The sequence below is a fragment of the Pelecanus crispus genome, chromosome Z (genome assembly GCF_030463565.1).
Source record: "Pelecanus crispus isolate bPelCri1 chromosome Z, bPelCri1.pri, whole genome shotgun sequence".
Taxonomy (NCBI): domain Eukaryota; kingdom Metazoa; phylum Chordata; class Aves; order Pelecaniformes; family Pelecanidae; genus Pelecanus; species Pelecanus crispus.
This window is the reverse complement of record NC_134676.1, coordinates 17,599,352-17,617,062: the sequence shown is the minus strand read 5'-3', so window position 1 is coordinate 17,617,062 and position 17,711 is coordinate 17,599,352. Positions and strand designations below refer to the sequence as shown.

General features: G+C 40.2%; 1 protein-coding gene across 1 annotated transcript in view; it reads right to left on the bottom strand.

The window, feature by feature from the left end:
• The window catches only part of NNT (nicotinamide nucleotide transhydrogenase), a 42,616-nt gene extending 26,336 nt beyond the window's left edge, over positions 1-16,280 (bottom strand). The window contains exons 1-8 of the mRNA XM_009478948.2: positions 16,090-16,280; positions 9,362-9,591; positions 7,988-8,205; positions 6,369-6,456; positions 5,593-5,681; positions 3,735-3,922; positions 2,468-2,601; positions 895-1,086 (exon numbers count right to left, since the gene is read on the bottom strand). Of these exons, the coding sequence (XP_009477223.1) occupies positions 895-1,086; positions 2,468-2,601; positions 3,735-3,922; positions 5,593-5,681; positions 6,369-6,456; positions 7,988-8,205; positions 9,362-9,591; positions 16,090-16,240 (1,290 nt within the window). The 5' untranslated portion in view covers positions 16,241-16,280. The remainder of the gene's footprint in view (positions 1-894; positions 1,087-2,467; positions 2,602-3,734; positions 3,923-5,592; positions 5,682-6,368; positions 6,457-7,987; positions 8,206-9,361; positions 9,592-16,089) is intronic.
• Positions 16,281-17,711: the final 1,431 nt, after the last annotated feature.

Sequence of the window (17,711 nt, the reverse complement as noted above, 5' to 3'; positions counted from 1 at the left end):
CTGGCAGAAACACAGCACAAGGCTTGAAAGCAGGAACCAAAACAAAGAGGTAAAGTTCCTTAACTGGAAAACATCTATGCAAAATAAAACAGGGTTTTGGAAATAGCAAAATCTGCTACAGAGCTGAACTGTAATCAGAGCCTACCCAGATCTCAGCTAGGTACCAAGTATGATGTCTCACAGTTCTTGCTGTTCTCCAGGCCTCTGGAAGAACAACTGGTGGAGCTGTCAGACCTAAGTTGTACACACCACTTCAGCGCTCTGGGAGAGCTGAAGTCAATTCAAATGTCCTCCAGAGTAGATATCATAAGCATTACAAAATATTGGCAACATTATGCAGCAAAACTCAACAGAAATTAATACTTCTTACCTAAACTGCAAATTATTATTTCCTAATACTTGCAGGAGGAGAGTCCATACTGGCCCATGCCCTAAGTGTCTATTTTATTATTTCCTAATAGAGCTTGAAGTATCCTGCATATTCTAGTACCACCATTTTCTTCTGAAGTTACTCTTACAAAAACAGAAACATGTATTTATTTAAAAAAAAAAAAAAGGATTAATGTTCTTCTGGTCCTACAGTAATGTTTCAAACATGTTTTAAATAACTATGCTTTTATCACATGAATACAACATGCAAATTCAATCTTTTTTCCCATTTTTCAACAGTAGACATTAGGTATTTGTTTAACTATGACAAGACGACAAAAGCAAAGAGGCTTCCCTTCACAAAAATGGACAGAGGAATATTCAGCTGAATACAAACGCCATTGCCCACACTGTCCATCAAGCCACAGCTGAAGGTATTGATGCATGCAGTATCTTTGAATGCATTTTAAAGAAACAACACTGATAAATGTAAAAGCATGTACTCACAAATATTTACTGACTTACCTTCATGACTACAGTTCCTCTAATAACATGATCTAGAGTCCCATAATCAAATTCATCTTTTGGATCAAAGTAGAAGTTCTCTTTGTCAGGACTAATAGCCTTTAGGAGTTTGATTATATTATTGGAATACAGAGTACTGGCCTGGGTAGCCATTCTGCTAGGCAGGTCTGTGTAGCCAATGTGTGTAACACCCTGAAAAAATTTCAAGTAGAATATTAAGGATTAGTTCAATCTCTGAAGAAGCAGCATCTCTTCCAATATATCCTTATGGAAATATATAACTGAACTGTTTCACTTATTTCTGTTTTCAGCCCCAGCTAAAACTGTTACTTGCAGCTCTAACATTATTAAGTTGGGGCAGAATTCAACATGATCAAATCCAACACCTTAAATGCTATTAGCAACAAGCCTACACAGAGAGGAAGATGTATTGGTGCACAAACTTGTCCTCTCCAAATCCTACCATTCTCTCAGAACTTAGCTTCTTAAAGCAATCAGGTAACAGATTCTCCTGCCCAATGCTTGGCATGTTCTCTGTCCTTCTGAAGGGCATGCACTGGAGGCAACTTTCTATAGGACAGAGACGTGAAGGGAGCTTCCCCAGAGCTAGCTATCTGTGCAAGTAATATGTCCAGGTTCACAGCTATGTAAATATGTAACACAATATATCCACACTGTTTAAAGAACAAATGTGAGAATACACGGCTACCAAGCTCTTGACCTTTTGGAAGGCACAGGAAGTTGAGTCTGGCATACACTTCATGTTCAAGCAGGCTTGTGTTAAAACACTGCTCCTGCAACTTACAGCTAAGATCCATGCATGCTTCCAGTAACTCTGGCTTCTTAATGCAATGCTCTGGCACCCTGCTAATAGTTCTGCACTGCTGCTCTTTTCCACAGCTCAGTGCCAGTACACTATATCCAGGGGCAATATTCCTCTGACTAAAAGCACTCCATATAAATTACTCATGCAAGCATCTGCTTATTTCTGTTCTAGAAATACTCTAATTTCAGTTTTTAAGCAATGGCATCAAAAGCCCTAGAAAACCACAAAGCCAAATACAATGCGTGACTCATGATATATACACACACAACCCTGCTTATATTAATGACAACCATGGCAGCAGTATGTCCTGCAGGCTTCCCTAACAACAGCATTATGTCCCTACATTACCACATAATCTTGGAAATCTGCTACTTTAAATTTCATCACCCAAATTTCTGTAGCAATGAGCAAGTCAAAGAAGCTATGCTGCTGCTGTCTCTTTAGGTAGACCATGAAATAGACATCAAACCGCACCCTCAACTCAGCAGAGACAAATCACTGGTCCTGGAAGTCTAAGTAGTAACACTTCCATACTTAACAACCAAATTAACGCTATACAAAGGTATCTGTTTCTTTAAAAATCTTCAAATTGTTATATATAGAGAGATGACTAGTGACCAAATGCAAATCTAAAGGATTACTTAAGCCTAAATAGCAAAAATCAGCTACTTATTTTCAGCATACCGTTTACAAAACACAGTGTGAATTCAAGCAAACTTTAAATGATCTGCAGATTAAAATGCTCACCTTATGAACATACATTTCTCCAGGCTTTGTAGTCTCAATGTTTCCCCCTGCTTCTGCAGCTAAATCCACAACGACTGAACCTTCCTTCATCGATTCAATCATATCCTTCTTAAACAAGATGGGAGCTTTTTTGCCTGACAAGACAAGGCACAGTAGGTTAAACACAAAATACGGCTTTTTATCTGTAGAGCTGAGGAGATGAGTTCTCCCCTTATCACAGAATCATAGAATCATTTAGGTTGGAAAAGACCTTTAAAATCATCCAGTCCAACCATTAACCTAACATTACCAAGTCCACACTAAACCAATTAAGGGTAGACTAGACTAAACCATATCCCGAAGTGCCACATCTACCCATTTTTTGAACGCTTCCAGGGACGGTGACTCCACCACCTCTCTGGGCAGCCTGTTCCAATGCTTGACTACCCCTTCTGTGAAGAAATCTTTCCTAATATCCAATCTAAACCTCCCCTGGTGCAGCTTGAGCCCATTTCCTCTTGTCCTATCGCTAGTTACTTGGGAGAAGAGACCAAGACCCACATCGCTACAACCTCCTTCTCTCTCTCTCTCTCTAAACCATATTTTTGTAAGCAAAATTTTCAAGTAACCAGTACCTAGGATGAAATGTCACCCAAGTTTTATTTATACAGGCAGAGAGAAGAGATGCTAGACCATCTTGCTCCCAAGTATATAAAAAAGATATGCACGGGCAGTCTACCAAAGATGCTGGCAAGTCCAATTTTGTCCTCCCTGACAACATCCAATCTTGCTATTCAAGTCATAACAAAACAAAACAAAAAAACCCCAAAGAAACAAACAAAAAAACCCCCACCATATCTTTAAGTTATTAAAAGACAGATGTACTGGAATACAAAGCACTAAAACGTAAGCTCTACCTTACTATGATTCAATTACAGAAGACAGTACTGTTTCAACGGGACTTGTTTCAGTGCACAAGCTGCATAGCAGAAGTAGCAGTGATGCAATAAATATGCAAGGGAATTACATATTCTTACTTCATTACTATCTACTCCTTGTTTAATAAGAAAACATGATGACAATGAGTCAAAGCCTGCTAGTTTATGAGAACGAAAGCTGTAAAAAAAGGCACACACTTTAAAAGCAGGCATTTACCAGCAAAGAGAAAAGGTACATGCTCACACAGACATCATTCATTAATACCTATGTTTTCGCTGCAGGCACAGCTCCAAAACATGCCAACTTACACAAGATAAATGAAAATTAGTATCTTGCACATAAAACATACCTGGAATAAGCGCTGTAGTGATGATAATATCAACATCTTGGCACTGCTTGGCAAAGAGTTTCATTTCAGCTTCAATAAATTCTTTGGACATTTCTTTCGCATAACCACCTTGTCCCTCTCCAGATTCCTTTAAGTCGACTTCCAAAGGCTCAGCACCAAGAGACTTGAACTGTTCCAGAGCTGCAGCTCTAGGAAAAGAAAAATGCAAGGGAGGAAACAACAACTACTTTAAAAATCCACCATGACTTTTCTGGTCTTTTTAGTAGCAGTCTTCAGACAAGAAATGTAAAACTTATTCTAGGATTAAGGAGACTGTACCTAAAGCCCTCAGCTTTCTGTATTTAGTGAAAAAAGTACCTGTATCACTGATTTTAGGTCCCTAATGAAGATACTTGGATAAGGAATTAAAACAGCCTATGGTTTCCTATATAGTCAGCGGAGTTGCTCCAAGACAAGTCTCAAAGCTGGGAGCTTACCTGTTAACTAACTTTGCTCACCCATTTCTCTTGTCATGACTAGGTAAACCTACAGCCCAAACTTAGATGGCTATGATGGCTGATAAATACACAACCTGTGGCTTGTCTTTCTGGGGTCTTTGTGAAACAGGAAATACTAGTGTATCTTATTTTCACAGGGAAAATTGGGTTTGGGGGGCTGCTGGGGAAGTGGTCATGGTGTTTTGGGGTTGGGGTTTTGGTTTTTTGTTTTGGTTGGTTTTTTGTTGGGTTTTTTTTTTTTTTTTACAGTTATCCTGTAAACCTGTAATTTATTTTGCATCATGTGATATCAGAGTAAATAACAAAACTAAATTTCAGTGCTAGGTGAACATTGACAACATGCAGCATATTTAACACAAACATTCTTGCATGCCAAGATAAAAGTATACAGGGTGCTTAAGAAGGGAATTAAAAAAAATCTGAAAAGTTTTAGACAAATTTTGATCATGCTTTGAAGAAAAATAAACTCTTTCCAGTTTGTTTTAAGGCATATGCAGATTTTCTAACAAACCACAGTGAAAGTTTTTTCTTATTGCACATCATAAATCTGGAGATACATTAATTTTTATTCTTTCATATTAGATATAGCAAAGTAGCACTAGATGCCACTTTTGCACAAAACCAAACATGTATGAGTAATTTTAATGCAAATACAGTATTAAGCCCATACAAATTCAGTAAGAAGGTCATTTAATAGGAAAAAATTTAATGAAGTTTGCAGTCCCTGTAGCTATAAGAAGAAAAGTGTTTGTGCTCTGTAGTTTTCCCAGATTATTCCTCTAAAAAAAAAAATGGCTATGGGACAAAATAATCCTTCCAAACATAAAAAAGGCCTAAGGAAAGCAGCATTTAAAGTAGCTTCAGCTGCAGTTTCTGTTCTTTCATCTTGAGTTTCATAAATAAAATAACTTGATCTCTTTCACTCCTTCAGCAGATTGAAAGTGTCTCTCCAAAGACTTCCTAGTTGGTCTCTAGGATCAGGAGAGTAGAGGTTAATGAGAGTATGCAGCTATGAACCTGGATCAAAGCAAGCTATAAATTAGAGCATAAAGATTACTTCTTTACTATTTTCTCTGTGTCCCCAAGAAGTACAGAGACATGAAATTCCAGATAAAAAGCCCTAACTTTCTCATTTTCATAAAGCAACAATTTTTTACTCATATAGTTCTGAACGATTTAATGAGAAAGACTCTTTGGAAGATTTGGTTGTTTTGAGGTATAAAAATCAGAGGAATAATGATGGCATAAAAGTGATAGGAACATAATTGTGATTCAGGGCAGTATTGAGTGCTTTCACTGTAATACAGCAACAAACTACTTAATATAATTTAAGATTGCTATTACCATTTTCACACACCTACCTAGTATCAAATCCACGAACCACTGCACCCATTGATTTAGCTGCTCCTGCAGAAGCCAGGCCAGCAACTCCTCCTCCGATGATCAAGACCTAGGATGATACCATCATCATGCCTGGAGCATAAACTAAAACTAGAGCTGGTCAGAAAAGCAGCAGCATTGTACTGCTTTCACAACTGCAGATACGTCTCATTAACCAGCCACTTAAACAAGTTATCTTAAGACACGGATCCCAAAATTACTTTGGTAAAGCTGCCCCATACATCTAACAGTTTAAAAGCTGTAGCTCCTAACTTCACTTATCTGAGAGCCAAGTCAGCTGTAGGTAACAGTTTATGTAAGTACAAATTTTATCCTTAATTTTTTTTCCTTCCCTAATTCAACTTTCATTTCTCTTCAACCCAATCCACCTGCAATTCCAATCAAGCAATGCTTTCCATCACAGCCTTCAACACACTAGAAATCCCAACATCTCTGACTTTTCTTAACTGCTTCCTTGCCTTTCCCCACCTGGAAAAAAAAGAAATCCACCCACACATAGGTAGTTTGATGTTTAAAACTAAGCAATTAAATAAAACTCAAATTATTCTATTATTCCCCAAAAAACACTACAGGTAGTGAACGAAAACTGCTGTGGGAATAACTATAGGGACTTCTAAAGTTTCTAGAACTAGCCTCAAGGCAGGAAAAAAGCCTTTTAACACAGTTTCACCAGTGGTTAGCTGGGGTCAGAAACTCGCCTATTCTTCTGCCACAGTATCTGTTTAATTGCACGTACCTTTGCTGGAGGAACTTTGCCAGCAGCTGTGATCTGACCCGTGAAAAATCGACCAAAGTGATTTGCTGCCAGTACCACAGCCTTGTAACTGTTAATTAAGGACGAAGACATATCAGCATTTTCCCAGGCTCAGTACAATTCCATTCATGACAGCAATCAAAAGGATGAACATTTGACTATAGCACGTGTAGGATAAAGCAAGTTTAATATTTTACTATTGAGCACAAGTTTAATAGTCTGACTTTGATCATATTTCTTGCCTTTTTTTTTTTTAAATTATGGAATGCATTTCCAGACAGAATTTTTGGACTGCAATATACTGGATGTCCACAACTATTCACTCTCTCAAATAAAACTTTACCTGAATAATAAAGGCATAACTTGCCAAAAGTTAACTTCATGGTCTTTGAAGCTACCTTCAAAGGCTGTAACCTGAGGCTTGTTAGGGAAGGAAACAGCAACAAGCAATTGCAAAACCCAGAGCAGTTTTGCAGTAAGCTCACTTAGACAAGCAAGCACACATTCAAAAAAATACTCTGACCCTAACTCAGCAGACCTATATGTCTTAGGGCAAATAACACTGCTACTTCTTTTGCCCCATCTGGTTTTTAGCCATCTGAGAATGAGTGGCTGGACACCAAGTTAACAACAGTAGAGCTATCTGAAAATGCAGGTTAACGTGTAATTATGTCTTTTCTTAACAACATTTTCTTGCATTTTTACTAACACTGTTGTGGTTCATCCCCATTCTACTCTCTTTCCTATCTCTAGTAGGGACATATGGAGGTCTGTATGCCATAAAATTAGTTCTAATTTGGAATACAGCTTGTAGATTTTATACCTTTACTAAAATACAGAAATTCATAATGTATTTAAAGTTACACAGAATGAAAACACAGAGAAGTAACCAAACATGTATGTAGATGTATACTGCTGGTGTCCACAAAATCTGGCAGCCTTCTCCAAGGCTTATTAAGCCTCACAGACATCATCTATGTAAAAAGTAAAAAAAAAAAATTTAAAAAAAAAGCAATAAAGAACCTAATAATAGAAGTCAGCTTGACGACAACAACATTTTCATTCGCTACAATACCAGTCGCAAAGCACGAAGATGTCTGAGAGTATTTGGTCTTTTGTTTACATCTGCCATGGCAATTGCATTCATACTGAGCACTGTTTGGGTTAGTTAGCTCCCAACAACATCAGATCCCAATGACAGACAATCTGTGTTCAAGCTGTCTTAAGAATATCTTTGGGCCTGCTCTGACCTAGTTCAGACCAAAAAGACACCAGACAAAGCAGTCCAGGAAGTTAAAGAACTGCCTTCAATTTTAGTTGGTTTTTGGGTTTTTGTTTTTTTTTTTTTTTTAAGCCTTGCTCTGATCTACTGCAAAGCTGACCATAAGAAACTTAAGAAGTTGTTTGGCACCTACAATAGCTTCATCCTGCTTCAAACAGCTGTGTGAAAATAGATATGCAGAATTGTTTTAGACAGACCGAATATCAAACTACATAGCTTTTAATCCAGCTATACTGACTCAGCCGGGGGGGGGGGGGGGGGGGGGGGCAGGGGGAGCAGGATGGGAGAGTCAGGGGGAAGGAAGAAGTAAGATTCGTACCCAGCAATGTTGGCCATGGAGCTAAGTGCATCATATCCCTGAGCAATGGTGACCCGTGGAACCTGATCCATAGCCAAGACAGTAGTTTTTCTTTCTGCGAGTTTTTTCAGGAGGTCTGGATTTTGTGCTGGATAGATAAAACTAATCAGGGTAGCCGCCGTCTTAAAAAGATCTGCCTCATGTACACCTAGAGCTGAGTTATATATAGGAGCCCTCACCTGAAGAAAGAGAGAAGTTTCCAAATTAATCAGAGGAAATAAACCAGAACACACTCCACTTCTTTTCTCCCCGCTTGCAGTCTGTCCATTCCCCTCCACAAAGTACACAAGGAAGGAAGTATATCAAAGGCTGTTTACACTACTGAACTGAGTAACTGCACTTCTCAGCTGCAGTCCATGTATTAGAATTAGTTCTAGGAGGACTGCTGACAGGGCAGTAATAGTCAGCACATACCTTCAGAAAGATGCAATGGCTTCTAACCTGCAGTTACTGGCTTTTATGACAGACAGCTACCCCAAAACCAGACATTTTTAAGCAGAATGATTACTTAACAGATGTGCCAATTAAGCTCTACAGGCTAAGAATCACTAATGAGGTTGCAATGCACCGTTACATACAGGGAATTTCAAGCATGAAGTCCAGCAGATACTTATCTTGATCTGTATTCACTTATTTTGAGTTTCTCACTTCTCTTCAGAAAGAAACCTACTTAAAAGGGTTGTTCACAAACTAGCTCACAGAAATTCTATGTTCAATCGTGACACAATAACTTCAAGTACAGCAGTTAAAGGAAGCCTCAACATCAAGTTTAAGGTCTTTCTCTTTTTTCCTTCAGGACTCTGCACAACCTAATACTTCTCAAGCAAAGTCACTTTTAGCAGTCTTCCCAGATCAGTTGTAACTCATCTAGTTACAAATACTTTTGCAACACACCTTGCTGTGGAATTGTTGATGTCTGATTTGAGAAAAGTTAGAAACTTGCATCTTCAAAATTCCATGCAACTCTCTCTAAAGTGTAACTTGAGTTCTACATTACCAATTTTGGAGTGAAAGTTTCTTAGAGCACAGATATTATCTGATCAGAGTCCAGAACTAGTCTACTTCACTCTAGAAAACATAACTCCTCCAGGGTAGTTAAAAACTTGGTAAGAAATTATCCTCATTTTTTTCAGTGCTGCCATTTATTAGTTTATTACTGTAGGTGTATACCTGAGCTACAAAAAAATACAGACTAGAACTGAATCAGAACTTAGAATGGAAAATATTAATTTAAAGGAACTTACTTACTGAACTTTCAGCAGACTATTAGAAAAAATTTACCTACATGTTTCTCCAAAAAGAATGTAATAGGAAATATATTAATAAAGCAATTACTTTGACAATCAAATCAGAAGCCAGGACTTCCTTGGTCCCCTGGATCTTTGCTCCAACTTCTCTGTAATGGTCATCAGAAAATTTGGAAGCTTCTCCAGCACCAGATTCCACCACAACATTGAAGCCTTGTTTAACCAAGGCTTGAACTCCAGCCGGTGATAGAGCCACTCTCTTCTCATTCTCAAATATCTCCTTGGGGACACCTACAGTCAGCTGTTTATAAGGAATTCCTGTAAGAGCGGCAGATGAGACAGCATTAGTTGCACTAAAGATTAATGAATTAACGGCACTCTTCAGCGCTGTACAAACACATGCAGACATGTCACACTTAGCAATTCTCCCTCCTAAGGGATGAGGAAGCAGAATGGTATTTTCTAGCAATGTAGTTTACATTTCCTTAAATTACACCATCTTGCTAGAGACCCCTGTTCTCTCAGGAATCAGCAGGTCAGCACAATCAGCCACACAAGCAGTAACAAGTGTTTGGTGCAGTTCATACCCATCTGAATTTATACAGTTCTGATTGTATAAATCAGAATGCCAATTACACAATACTTGGTGTTCTGGTGATAACATATTCTACCTGGGATAAGAAGAGTTTAAATCCCTCTCTAGTCACCCCAACTTCATTGTGAAGAAATAAATAAATGAGCTTGAAGTACAGCTGAACTACATTTTAACTGAACATGTTTTCAAACTACAGTTGTCTCAGATCACTATTAATGAATGTAACTTACATACCACAAAGTCCATTGAAAGGCACAACTACATCAATAAGGTACTCTAACAGTTGCTACAGAAATGAAAAATGTTAATTCAGGAGCAGTTCAAGAATAATGGAATATCCATCTACTAGTTTGTTCAATTATACTTCTCTTCAATGTTATGTCCTTGCCTTGACTTGTTCAAAGCTCTACTAAATAAATAACACCAGGAAACTGCAGATGCTGTAATTTACCAGTTTTAGCTTAGATGTTTGTAATTTGAAACCTTAACTGTGATCATGTACAGTTTGTGGGTTTCCAGTCTAGTATCTGGGAGTTAAACTTCTCTGAACCAATCAAGCATTTAAATACGTTATTTATAAATACACAGACTCAAGCAGAATAATTGTATATCAAACTACCACACTGCTGCAATTACACTACACAGCATGCAGTCCAGTACACAGGCCCAATTCTGCACCAGCTTTCACTGATGTCTATCTAAAATTTAAACCTGGATTGTGACATTTATACACGAGACACCTATGCCACATATGTATTAATGAAATATAACTTGAGCAGCCTAAGCAATCACTCATATTAAAGATCAAGCAACAAAAAAACCCCAAACAAAAAAAAAAAAAAAAGAAAAGAGGAGGAGGAAGGGGGTGAAAGGCTTGTTTTAAATTACAAAACTGCTTTTAATTTGGCTATCAATACTATGTATTGTGCTACAAAAATTGTAGCAGACTAGTAATGTGTTGCACATTCAAGGAAGGCCTCCTTTTCACCTTTTTTCCCTGTTTTTTTGGATAGAAACAAGCAAAACAAAGCCAAAAATATACCATAATGTAAGAGCTTTGAGGAACCCAACTATTTTCATATTTTTAAATCTATCTATGAAATTAAGCACCTTACAGTCCAAATTTTAAGTTGAACATCTGAAAATGTTTTAGATTAACAACTTTCAAGATACTATCAACTTACAACGTTCTGAAAATACAATACAGAGTTGCTAAGAACTGGTACTTAAATATCTACCTGCACTGGTTAGTCATCTAACCCTTTAAAAAAACCTGACTGAACACACCCAGAGTGAAATATCACCAGACAAAGTAATGCATTACTTTAAGTATTTTTACCTTTTTTTTTTTTTTATTTTAGCTTTCTCTTTGAAATTAAACTAATAAAATGTGACAAATAATTTGAAGACACAAGTGTTTTGATATTTTGTATGTTGGAGAACATTTAAAGTTCTTTAGATTACAAGACAAAAAGCAAATTCAGAAAAACATGCATTAAAGGAACATAAAGTCGCAACAGGAGCAAGAATGCACTTCTAAAACAGCGGACCCAAGGGTAACAATGCTTTGCAAAGATTTGCTTCATCAGCATACACCACAACTAAACATCACCACGCAACTCAGGGCACCCCTATTGCAGCAGCACTAACCACTTGAAAGCTATGGTAACTGTCGCTGTCACTCATACCCTTGTCATTTGAAGAGAACTTTCTCCTCATCTCCTGCACCTCCTCAAAATTGCAATTTGTTAGAATAACAGAGACCAATCATAATTTCAGAAAGGAAGTAGCTCTAGGATAGAAGGCAAAAAGTTCTTCAAGAAGCACTGAGAAAATAAAAACGAGAGTGCTACCTTCCCCTTCTCCTTTGGAAGTCTTTGCAGCCCACAAATACAGAGGAAGGAAGGAATAAGTTATAGCATACAGGGAATGGAAAGATGAGTGCAAATTTAAAGGCACACAGAAACTTGACTAAAGCTTACACACTTCTCAAGCAAAAAATTTATTTTTTTTTTAGCTCCTAAGGTCCGAGTTCAAACGACAATTGATGCTTCTGGTTTCTTTTTGTTCACGTGCTTTTGTGTGGGGTACCAAAGTAGAAGAGTAAATGGCTAGGAGGGATGGGACAGGAATATGCACTTGCTACATGCCAAGTGTGTTTCCTCATAGAATCATTTCTTTCTTTCACATTGTTACATCTTTTTCAGATAGAAAGTATTTGCATCTTATTTAGGAAGCAGAATGTTCAGAGACCAATACTGAAGACTATGCCCTCCTCCAATGCTTTGGGAAATCAAATACAAGATAACATTCAACAAGTTTGCCTCTCACCTTCTTTTCTCCTCTGTCCCACCATCAAATTTCTAGCAGCCAGTGAATATAGAAGCAAATTAATACAGAAGCAAACAGACATTGGTTTGCCAGCCTTTAGCTAAAGCAGGTATAGGACATTTTTCAAGCAGACTACCCTGAGCTATCACATCATTGCTCACCAAAAAAAAAAGTAGCAGACATCTACAACTGCAAAGCGAAGATCTATGTTAAAATTTCAAGACAGGGTATGATAAATACTATGTTTGAAGGAAGCTATACTATGAACACAGATTTGGTTTGTTGAACTCAGCAATTTTCAAAGTCGTTAGTTTTGAAAGGTTGAAATCTAGAATTATAAACTTAGGATCTTGGTTTAGGTTTTATTTTGAGAAAACACATCTGATATCCTTGCCATGGGTTTAAAACTGCACAAGAGCGTGAAGCTTCCGAATTGCCTTTCTAAGCCTCCACGTCACCTAATCTAAGAATTGCCTTGAGTATGTTTTAGTAACTTACTGCTTTATGACATCAAGAACATTTTCCAAAAACAGACTGATACACACATACCTTGAGCACTTTTTTGAGTCACATGAAGATTTTGAATGTATTGTTCATTGAGCAGGAAATACACAGTACTTTTTTGATACAAAGAATCAACACCAAAAGGATTCTGCCACTATCAAAAGTAGAATCATTAAATTTCACAGGCCATACAATCTTGGTATGGAACATATGTAAACTAGAATTTAGAAAAGCTAGTAAGAAGCCATGCTTTCTCATCCGCTTAACATAACCTCAACTGTGTAAAGAGGACATATTCAAAGCACAACCTCAAACTTCAGTAAACAAAGTAAGTATGTAGTCTACATCTCCAAGCTTCAGAAATCAAACATTAAAAATAACTACAAAAGCGATTTTCTCCATTTAACTTCCATCTACAAACTGAATGTTTAAAGAAGATCTTAAGTCAAAACTATCAAGAAAACTCAGAACATTGTATGTAGAGAAACAGAGAAAAATACAGGCTTTTTATCTCCTTAACCTGATTTCAGGAAGTAGTCTGTAGCAAAATAGTATCAACAAATATTAGAAACTGCCTCATAGGAAAGACAAAGGAGAAGTTTTCACTATATGCCACAGGTACTGGGATGGGAAAACAGGATACATAACCTGCCTAATTTCTAAGTTACTCTAATATCAGCTTTAAACAAACCATCTCACCTGTTCTGACGATGAGTATATATTCCGAAGAACAGCAGTATGATGTTAGCAAAAAGAAGAGGGGGAAAAAAAAAAACCAATAGTACAGGAGATTAAACAAACACCTGATCCCTCTTCTTACACAAACAAGGAGATATAAAAAACCCAAGGAAATGAAAGGAAAATGTCTATGATTTATAAATAATGCACCACTTATCTAGAGAATTGACAATAAACTGTTACAGGTTTAAAAGTTCTTTAAGATTTAGCAAAAACTGAGGAAATTTTAAGAAAGAAGCATCAAAATAAAAAGGACATTAAAAATCCCAAGATAGAGAGGGGTAAAAGTCACAGAGCTGTAGGACAAACCAATGTGGAAGTATATTGGAAACCTCAGAGTCAGTCATTCCATAAGGACCTTTCCCAGGACTTGAGAAAGTTTAGCATGTTTCTGAAGCACCTGGTGCTAGTGACTATTTGAGACAGGTTACAGGAATACTTGTTTACTCCCGTACGAAAATTCCTACATTTCTAAGAAACAAAGAAAATAGCAGCAAAATAAATAGCAGTAAGAAAAGTATCCACCCTCCAAGTTTACTTTTCAACTGACTCCAAATCTCTTCACTCCTCAAGCACTGTTATTCTTGTACATAACACATCCTGGACTAAATGAAAGCTAATCTGAGAGAACAGAAGTAGTAACTACAGGTTTAAGAATTACTGTGACACTAGTCTTCTCAGAAAACTTACTCTTCTTAGTACTACAGTGATTTTACTAAGTGCCACTATAATCAAAGATAAAATTAAGTTATTTTATGTGCTGTTAAATTTTGATTCAAGAACACTTAAAAAGTATACATAGGCAATAATACTGCTACTAATTTGTCATTCAATGGCTGTTTTATCCTTGATTTGTCCTCTACTGAATGACAAATCTCACGTTACCAAAATGAACTATAAGGACAGCTTAACTATACACCAAAAGGCTTATCAAAGCTATAATTCTCAGCATTAAACAACTGCATTGCATGAATAGTATTTGCCCTTAAATAAGGGCTTCCACACAACAGATCTGAAGGGACAGCACTGAATGCTTAAACACATGACACTAATCAGAATCCTCTGTCCTTGTGGAAAAATTTCTGAAAAGTGATTCCTAAAACCAAGAAAATGTACACCCACATAGACAAGCATACTGATTTCAGTAAGACTGAAGAGATATTTCAGTTTCATTATCAAATTTGTGGTCAAAGTCAAATACAAAGATTGATTCGAAACTCAAACAAGGGCACTTACCTGGGACATTTGAGAAAGAACTTTGAACCTAGTTTCCTATGTCCCAGGTTAACACTCCCAACCAAAGGACAATTTGCTATATCAAGACAAGCAGATGTCTCTTTCATTCAGGTATTGAACATGGAAAAATTAATTTGGAGCATCACAAATTCATGGAATGGCAAAACTATTACCTGATCACTTCTGACAGACCCCAGATCCCTGGGCTGTCAGTAAGAGCAAAGAAATTCAGGTTTCACCATGCAACTGTGGTAAAAAGCCATGCGATACACATTATCAGGAGCCCTCAGAGTAAAGAAACTCTTCCTCTCATCATATTCCTCTCATCATATTTCTTCGGAAGCTCCAAAACACTGGGTCACCAATTTGAAAGGACCCCCAAAATGCACTAGCCACTGTTAGTATTGCCAGAAATTCCATGCAACAAAGGCTTCTCCGAGTTATACCGTCTGATCTTATGTCCTGTGTTTTCACAACCAGACACTTCTGTTCACAAACAGCACTACTTTTCTTATACTCCAAAATATCTAATGCAGTTACCTACCATGTATGTTTGGAAGAACCGAACATCACATGTACAATCAGTCTAACTCTACACATTAATCTGTCGCAGACTGAGAAGACCTAGATCTGCACTAAAGCAGGGTCTCTAAATTCCTTCCGCGAGACATGACCCATGCAGGATAATAGGCAAAACCATGAGTTTTACATATTCTCCAGCCTTCTAGCTGTCAGGCTATGCAGAGCATAGGATAGAGCAAAAAACGTCAGTTCTGATTTTCATACACCAGGCTGACATCATAAACTGGAACCAAGGATGCCCCCATTCCCTCCTCCCTTTTTTCTTTTCCTGAAAATACCAGAACCTGTCCATTATCTGCACTAAAATGTAATTAGATCAAATATACCAACAAACCCTCCACATGAAGATGCGGATCAAAAGGTCTTCAAGGTGGTACAACGTAAGACTTTCCTGAATAAAGTTAAGAGATTTTTTAGATGGGATAATTACATCCACATATAGTCACACTTGCAGACACTTACTTTGTGAGAGCTGTATTTTCCCCTGTACACACACAGTTGCACAACCAAAACTCACACGAAACTCAGGCTTTTAACTAAGAAAAGCATTTGTTTAAACACTTCCCTCAAGCAAGGTACGTGTCTCTGACCACCTATCCTTAGAAACTATCTAGAACCAAGGTATTCAAAATAAACACAAACAGCTTCTGCATAAGCCCTTTAAAACCAGTGTAAAATTGTACTGCAACTGATTGACTCAAGTAAGCTGCTAACATGACTTAAGTGTTCTTTTTATTTTAAGTCTGTACTAACGCATATCTGAAAGAGAAATTCAAGCTATCTTCATGTTTCAGAATAAAAGATTACTTACAATAGTTTAACCAATTTACCTGGCTTTGGAGCTGCCTGAGACCTGAGCATCTGGTGGGTTCTAAACATTCGCAAACACAGCATCTTTGCACAATGCACCTTAGGTGGTAACACATTGCCAAAAACAGGAGTTGAGCACCCACTAACAGCAATGCGCAGAAGGCTCGCCATTTCGCCCAGACCTCACAGCAGACTCCTCTCCACGTATGGGATCCCTGCTGCGCATGTAAAAACAAAGCAAGAATTATTAATGATACTACACAGAAGGTATGTAAACTCAGCAGCTTAAGTCCGGTCAGCTGCCAGTAGCCATGAGATGATCATTTCTCCCCACCTTTTCCTTCCAGCTAGAAAAGAAAATCAACTTTTTTTTTTTTTTTTTTCCAAGCTGAGTAAGGCAACTGTCAAAGCACAGTAACAAGCCCATGGGCAGACCGACGTTACAAGTTGACCTGGAGATTGTATTTCTGTGACTCAAGCCCATGTCCTCTTCACGCCGTTGCGCTAAACGAGCAACTCTGAGACGCGAGGGCCTCCTGCACCCCACGGAACCAGGCAAACAATTCCAAGCCCAGCCACAGCTCCCCAGGGAGTTACCCGCAGCGGGACAGCAGCTTACAGGCGCTCGGCAGACATACCACGGCAGGCACTCGGAGTGGGACAAGCGGGGCAGCGGGGAGCGGGCGGGGAGCCGGGCCACTCTCGCTAGCAGGGGGCTGCCGGCGGAGGGGAAGGTTCTTCGCCCGAAATCGCCACCGCCGCCGCGCTCAAATAGGCCGTGCCGTCCCGTCCCGTCCCGTCGCTGCTCACGGCGGCGGCCCGCAGCTCCCCGCCGGCCCGGCCCACAAGGCAGCGGCCCCGTTTCACTCCCACCGCTATTTATAGCCCGCGGCCACTGACTGACCTTGGGCAGGCGGCTCGCCCTCCGCAGCCCGGGCCCGCCGCCCCCCGCCGCCCCAAACGCCCGGCGGCCATCGCGCCCGCCCGGGGGGAAGCCCGCAGCCGGCACCTCTCCGCTCCGCTCCCCGCCCGGGAGCGCTCCCGGGGGCCCCTTCCCGCACCACCTGCCTTCCCCACACGTCCTTCCTCCCACACGTCCTTCCTCCCCGCCGCCCTTCCTCCCCGCCGCTCCCGGGCGCTGCGAGCGCGGGACACCGCAGCCTTCCCCTCAGCAACGGCCGCGCCGAGAGAAAGCGGCGGCGGCGGAGGGGGAGGAGCCGCCGGTGCCGGTGCCGGTACCGCCGCCCCCGCGCCCCCCGGCCCGCCGCACCCACCAGCCGTGCCGCCGGCGCCGGCCCCGCCGCGGCACTGACCGACCTTGGGGCTAGGCGGGGCGGCGGGGCGGGGCGGGGCCGCCGGGGGCGGGGCCTGCCCGCCAACCCGGAAGGAGTGCGGGGAAGGCGGAGGTGGGAGCGGCGGCGTCACGCACGCGGCGCCCCCCTCCCCGACCTGGAAGGGGGCGGTGGGGGGTGTCCGTCACGTGGCGCCTGCGTGCCGCCGGCGGCTCGCGCTCGTGCCCGCGCCTCGGGCGCCCGCGCGCGGCTGTGGGGCGGCCGGGCGGCTCCCGCGGGGGCGGCGGCGGCGGCGGTACCGGTACCCGTACCCGTACCTCCGGTCCTGCTGTAGCCCCGGTCCCGCCGCC